General features: G+C 36.1%; 1 protein-coding gene across 4 annotated transcripts; it reads right to left on the reverse strand.

Annotated features, from left to right (window-relative positions):
* Positions 1-43: 43 nt before the first annotated feature.
* Positions 44-4,993, reverse strand: LOC122766737 (macrophage mannose receptor 1-like). 4 transcript variants are annotated; one of them, XM_044021881.1, is made up of 11 exons: positions 4,890-4,993; positions 4,729-4,771; positions 3,989-4,153; positions 3,667-3,840; positions 3,369-3,468; positions 2,568-2,806; positions 2,087-2,332; positions 1,142-1,399; positions 982-993; positions 595-674; positions 44-500 (listed from the first exon to the last, which is right to left on the reverse strand). In XM_044021881.1, the coding sequence occupies exons 2-11, from the start codon at positions 4,760-4,762 to the stop codon at positions 435-437; spliced, it is 1,374 nt and encodes a 457-aa protein (XP_043877816.1). In that variant the 5' UTR covers positions 4,763-4,771; positions 4,890-4,993; the 3' UTR covers positions 44-434. The 4 variants fall into 4 exon arrangements, with proteins under 4 accessions (XP_043877816.1, XP_043877815.1, XP_043877817.1 ...); XM_044021880.1 differs by having other exon boundaries at positions 982-999; positions 4,890-4,992; XM_044021882.1 differs by lacking the exon at positions 2,087-2,332 and having other exon boundaries at positions 982-999.
* Positions 4,994-7,605: the final 2,612 nt, after the last annotated feature.

A 7,605-nucleotide genomic window follows, 5' to 3' on the forward strand; every position in this document is an offset into this window, starting at 1 on the left:
TTGAGTGACAAGGAAGTACATGAATAAAGCTTAGGCACAATTGTCCCATTACCTTTCCTTTATTTCAGCTGGATCGGAACAAAGTGCATTCAAAACATTCACATACATTAAGAAGAAATACACACACTATAGCTTCTTTCTAAGCAGGGATATTTTGTCTATAAAAAATATGAGGCGAGGTGAGTAATTTCTTTTAAAGTAAAAAGGAAACAGTTTAAAATATAAAACTTGAATGCGATCTTAAGTATCTTAAAAATGATACACTAACACATGTACACTGAATAAAGTAGATTTCTTAAACCTTTACAAACCCAATTCCTTTCCGCTCGGCCACAGGCTGCCGATAATTTAAAAATTAAAATGACTATAATTTGTCTAAATCACATTGAAAAAGGTATGGTACCATTCTCCATCTCGACTTTCCTCCACTGGTCTCATGGCTTCACATACTTAACCTTCACGGACAATACCTGTGGTGGCAGTCCATAAAGACTGACGAGCTACACACACAAAACACACACAAACACACATTATTATCTGAATTCAAAGAGAATGGAATTGCATGATATTGACAAAGACTGAGCAGCATCTCACCTCTAACAATGCACTCTCTATGTCTGAGTCTGACAGCTTAACAAGTGACTTTAATTTCAAGTTCAGTCCAACAATGTGATCTGGTGATGTAAATATATAACATGTTATCAAAAACACTAAAGTAACAAATACAACACAATCAACAATTGAAATATAAAAATACTGCACTTAAATCCAAGTCTCTTTACTGCTATGAGAAAGTTGTTTAACAATTAATGAAAAATACCTGAAACATTTCTATACACAATTTTATTAGAAAATAAACATTTGTGAATATGTGAATATGGTATTTATTATTTAATTAAGTAAACACCCAAGTTTCCAAATGAGGAAATATTACAATATTACTGAGGACAATCTAATATATGAAAAAATAAATATACTTACAAGGCCCTTTTCCTGTAGCTTTTGGAATGTACAGAAAGAAACACATTCAGGTGAATTTATGTTGTGAGGAACACACACACACATATTTTTATATGTATAATATAGGAGTGAATAAAGAAAAATATCAAGGTCACATTAATGAAAAAGAGAAACATCTCACCAGTGACTGCAGTGACGTTTACTCCACTGCTTCTGACATTGTCAAATACAGAGAAGAGATTGAATGTGTATGTAGTTCCAGCGGTTAGATTTGAGACTGTGTAAGTCACTGGTCCTTCTCTCTCTTGTGCTTTGATGTTTATCTCTTCACCATTAAACTGGAGAACAAAGCTGATGGTGTTGTTCACGTTATTCCACTGCAGAGTAATACTGGTCTCATCTTGTCCTGTTGATCTGAAGCGGTCTGTGTTTGGAGGAGCTGTGACACAACAAAGAGCCACAAAGTCAGTTCATCAAAACACAGCAGTCCACGAGCTTCACCTCAGCGTCAGTAAAATAAAGGAAATGGTCCTTGGCAAGGAATATTTTCAACCCTCTATCATAAATAATTGAACTGCCGAGGTAGTTGACAATTTTAAATACCTTGGACTCATAATAGATAACCTTAAATTTGACACACACACACACACACGACGGACATTAAAAAAATTAAGCAACCAGAGACTGCAAACTAAAAGGCCTCATCTCCTATTGCTATACAAAAGCATTATTCAGCCTATACTGCTTTACTGAGACACAATATCACAAGACCACACCCACCCACTACACTGCTATTTCACAATCCTTCCCTCCGGACACAGATACAGAACACAAACATGCAACAAGGCAGGTTTCAAAAACAGCCTGATCTCCTCTGCTATAGCAGTTTCAAACAAATACTAATAGGAAGTAAAACCATATACAACCAGCTTTTCCACTTGTTTTTTGTCGTGTGATGTTCTAAATGTTGTAATGTGTTTTAAATGTGGCATACCTGTACAGACCTGTGAACATGAATTTCAACAAACTAACTAACTAACAAATGTAACTAATAATAGTAAGGGGAACAGAAGTGTTGACGTCACATGAATTTGTAAAACACTTGGAAAAACCTGAAATATCTCACCAGTGACTGCAGTGACGCTTACTCCACTGCTTCTGACGCTCTCAAACACAGAGAAGAGAGTGAATGTGTACTTAGTTCCAGCAGTGAGAGATGAGACTGTGTAAGCCACTGGTCCGTCTCCATCTGGTGCAGTGATATTTATCTCTGTACCATTAAACTGGAGAATAAAACTGACATTGTTCAGCGTATTCCACAACAGAGTAATACTGGTCTCATCTTGTCCTACTGATGTGAAGCCGTCTGCAACTGAGAGAAATTGATCTTATTGTATTGGACACAAAATGCATAGAATGATAATTACAAATACATTAGGTTGAAATCCTTAAGAAAAGCTACTATTCTCAACAATGACCAAATTCCTATTATATTTCAGTTCAATTAATTATGTAAATACAAGATATATAAAAAACCAGTGTCATCAAAAGTTTGTCAGATCAAATACTGCACTTAATATTTAGCCATTCAAGCATTCATTCATTACTTGTTGAATGACAGATGAAAGGGAAACTTAGGGAGCAATCTTCATCTGACCACTCTCCTGAGCCATGGAGTGTTGTGGTTATACATTCTTCTCCAACAGAGTCTGGTTCCCCAAATGCCCAGTGTCGGAACAGAGAAGTGCTCCCATCAGACCACAGTTTTCCCCCGGGGAAACCGATCCACACCGACTCCCCAGAGGAAATATATGTCAGGATGGCATTGTCCGATTCATTCTGTACACTGAAAAACAAACAGTGGAATATAAAGTACACATTCAAAATGAGAACAACTAATAAGAATATGACAAACACACCAAAAGCCACTGAAATGCATTGTTACTGATTAATAATACAGCACTTTATGTCATTGTGTAAAGATTGGATAATATGTTACCACATTTCTCAGTCACTTGTAGAGTGGGAGCCTAATTAATGTTACTGTTAAAACCTGTGTTTCTCCTCCTAATTAATGTCAAAAAACATCCGCTGTAGAAAAAGTCTATTACACCAGGTTTATCAAAGACATGCTTGAGCATTACATACACATGTTGTATGAGTTATTAACAGTTTGTTTATTTGCTCAGTCACATCGTTCTAGTCCAAACGTCAATGATCACAGAATTATTAAATTAAACATAAAAAACTGTCTGTGCCCTGAGACAGTACTATATGTAAACAGTTGTTGTGAATTAAATTAAACTGCCGAGCAGTGCTAATAAATAACCCTGCGTTTATAAACTAAGCAGTCCAAACTAAAGTAGCTGTTTCAGTTTTCATGGCGTCTCCATTAGTGCATACTGTACCTGGCTAGATCGACATAGTTCAGCCTGCAGTATGTCTGAGCTTCGGTCCAATTCAACTGTCTGTTAATCTTGACAAACAAACGTGTGCCATCAACCATTCCTACATATACAAGAATGCAGAAAAGTAACAATGTATTCAGACATATGAGTAACAGAACATATAGAACATATAATGGGCTATAATATTGGTAATTCCAGATAAAAAAATACTTGAAAGTGGAAAAACATTTCTGTAAATACTGAGAAGAGAGCCCTTTAATGAGTAATCTTATTTAAAACTCACTCTTATTGAACTCACCAGTGTAGCATATGAAGGGTCGTCTGAGGCTGCAATGCATATTTCCCCATGTACCCCTGCCACCAAATAATACAGTGCAGTTCTGTTGTCCTCCTTGATCATCGTAGATGCTGTCATTTAGGGACCATCTCCAGCTGTTTAACAAATCATCATAGAGACCTATCCAAGCCTTGCCTGTTAAAAAAAAATAAAAATAAAAAAAATGCTATTTTACACTACAGATTACACTAAATAATTGTTTTTTACAACATCCTGTTTCTTTGGTAAAATTGCCACAAGGACTGAATGAAAAGCATTTCCAATACCAGTATTGAGAACTTGCCTGAGTAACTTGATGTGGTGGTGAGAACAGCAGTAACATTAGCAGTGTTTTCTATGGTAGCCAGGTCAGTGAAGGCCTCTCTACAGAAGTGCTGAGCTTCAGTCCAGTTCAGTGGCATGCTGACAAAGTGGTACTGATGAGTTTGGGCAACACTTACAAGTGCTCCTACAAAGAAACAAGTACAGGCATATTCAGAAAGATAATTTTATGTCAGAGGTTCAGTGACATCAGAAACTTTCTTGGAATAGAAATATTTTAGACGTTGAGGCCAAATTAATCAATATGTACCTCTACAAAGTTCTAATTTATTCATAGTCAAATATTTAACCCTGCTCCACAACACTTCTGTTGTGTCACTGACTGAGTTGTTAAGTCACTAATTAGTGAAACATGACCGCAGACTGAGGTTAAAGTCTTTACATTTGCTTTTTTAATTTACCAGGAACAGAATGGCCAGATATGAGAATATCATAATACAGGATAATTAAATGGTATTTGTTTATGGTTTGTTTTTTTGAGAAAAATTCATTTCCTTGAGTGAAGATCACCTCTTGTTTGCCTGCTCAACTTGCCATTCTGCATACCTAACTCCTCTATACGTACCCCCTGCCTTTTTCTGCCTTCTGGCCTTTTTAGACCTGCTCACAGCTTAGCCTTCATTTACTCTGGCACATTTTTGTATTTGTCCCAATGTAAAACTACTTTATATAAGACACCCAAAATAAACAAGAGACACTAACCTGTGAGCAAAAAGATGGTTGGTCCGTAATCCATGGTATAAACCTGTTAAAATTGTTTTCAAAATTTTAATAATTATTCTCTTCATCTATTTCCACTCACATTAGGTGTGTAGACATGCCAGTTCATTAAAAAAACACTGTAAATTATTAATTTTACTCACCTGTATCCTTTTAACCTCTCCTTACTCAACAATATAGGACCATACCACAGTCTGAGTGCTACTCGTTTGGCGACTGAGTAGTGTTTGATGACGGTCACTGCTCAGCTGCTGTGACTGCTCAGTAAAAAAAAGGGGAGTCTCTCACTGCCAAGACAGACCCAACCCACCATAAGTGTAAATAAAGTGTCTACAATAACTTAACAATCACATTATGGCAACAATAATACAGGCTAGCACATATTACATCTGTTGTCTAAATTGTTCTTGAATCCCAAAAAGTATTGCTTTACAGCAGTAGCTTGCCTTAAAAACCATGAGGATGTCGATGTCCGATGGGCTCTACTTCAGTCAGATGCATGCAGTTCTCATGAATGCAGAATTTGGCATTTCCCTTATCTCACTGAGTGTCAACAGTGACAAACTGCTCTCTATTTGGGGTGTTTTATTTCAATTTCAACAACAGTAGTTCACTTCTCATCAAGTTTCACCTGGCTCCTCACCTCACGGACCTTGTTGACCACTATTCCTCTCTGAGCTGCGATTACACTCATATTCAGGCCTATAGTCTGAAGAACCTGAAGGGACCCACTAGATGACTGAAACAGAAGTCAAACCTCAGTCCCCTGTGTCAAAAATATAATGACCATACAGTATAATTATTTGTTTAGGTTTTTTTGTGTGTGGACATTTTCAGATAAACAAACAGAACAAATCTTGGTATAATTTATTGTTGGCTTTTCTGGTCAGACCCAAATTAGCTCACACACAAAGAAAAAAAAGGCACTGTCCAATAAAACTAGGAACAAGACCTAAAATTACTTCACCCTCCGGTGTGGCACTGTGTGGTGTAATTGAATTCAATACCAGCAAGGGGTGCTCACACTCACATTCATGCAGTTGTCCATTATATTATACAGCAGTCACAACCAGACAGTCATTAGCAATGTATAATATAAGGAATATTATTAGTGGGATTATATTTTTATTAATACAAATGAATACAACATCAAATATATATGAATGCATGAATGAATTATAAAAAAGGGGCAGAAATTAGGTCAGTTTGTTTATAATCCTGACAGTGTAGTCTTCTGATATTTTGCAACAACATCATGACTCTTTTGTAAAGATGCTCTGTGTGTGTGTGTGTGAGAGAGAGAGAGGGAGGGAGGGAGGGAGGGAGAGAGGGAGAGAGAGGGAGGGAGGGAGGGAGAGAGAGAGAGAGAGAGAGAGAGAGAGAGAGAGAGAGAGAGAGAGAGAGAGAGAGATCTTGTATTTCATCCATGACTCACACACCTTGGTCTTCTCCACTAGAAGGAGCCTGTGCGCCTGTGCTGCAGGACACTGAAAGCAGAGGCAGATGTTGCCTTCATGGACACTAGGAAAAAGACTGAGATGGATTTTGAATATGTAATAATTGACAGATAAATTAAAATTAACAGTCACCAGCCAATAATAATAATAATAATACAAATAAAAAAGGCAACAATTGCTAGCTGCTGCAATGCTCTATCACCATTAATCTACAGTAGTGGCATATGTTAAAAACAGAATAAAATTCCATGTAAACAAAAAGCTGAATGAACAACCTGTGCACCTACAGTGATTACAAAAGGGCTGATACTCTAATGCAGAGTGGAAAACTGACTTTAAAGTGCATTTATCAAGAGAAAAACAGTATGTAAGTATGGTGAAAATAGGCCTCTATATAAATAGATATACAGTACATTGTACATAGTACATTGGAGGTGAATATGTACAGTACCTTTATAAATAAGGCAATGTAAGCATTCCCCTACTTACCTATGCATGTTCTTCTGTTTTCCTAGAATGCCAAAAAAGAAAAAAAAACATTATGAAAATGTTATTGCTTATCACTGCTCCTATAATAAAAACTTACAGCAGTAAAATTTTTATTAATAGCTGCATGTAGAGAAAATAAATATTTGCAAACAAACTCTGTACAACAGAGGATTCACACACATACTGTAAGTCGAAAATAATGAATTACATTTACTCACGTTACTGTAAAACTGTATATTAAAGTTTACTTTAAGTATGTTTTTTGGAAGCGGTGTACATTTCGTTACTGAGTAAAAAAAAAGGTCCCTGAATTAAAAAAAAAAAAAAATAAATCAAGCTTTGGCAGTATGATGAGGACATGTTAATGAATAATGAGGACAGGTTAATGAATGATGAGGACAGATGAATGAATGATGAGGACAGGTGAATACATGCTAATTATGGTCCCAGAGTATTTGTGACCTTTGACCCATTTTGACTGATACATTGTGTGTTTACATATTTTTATTTTGTCAGCACTTTAATTTGTAAAGGTTTGCCTTTAATTAAAAACAATTAATGTGAGATTTCCCCTTGTCATTTTTGCACGACACAAAAAAGAACCCCAACCTTGTTATTAAAGTAACTAACTTTTTTAAGTAAATGTTAAACAAGCTACTTTTTAATTTTTTGAGAAAATTAAAAAAACTTGAGTAAATTTTTTCGAGCAGTACTTTTACTAAAGTAAAATGTTATCACAACAGTGGTACTTTTACCCGAGTAGAATATTTCAGTACTCTTTCCACCTCTGCATAATTCAATCAAACTCGTAAAAGATGAATTTTACGCCCCTTAATTATGTTAAATCATGTGAATATTTGCGGATTTTCTGGTGAGCACCTGAACGCAGCACGAGAACTCCGGAGAAGGAGTG

Source organism: Solea senegalensis, linkage group LG3, assembly GCF_019176455.1.
Source record: "Solea senegalensis isolate Sse05_10M linkage group LG3, IFAPA_SoseM_1, whole genome shotgun sequence".
Lineage (NCBI taxonomy): Eukaryota > Metazoa > Chordata > Actinopteri > Pleuronectiformes > Soleidae > Solea > Solea senegalensis.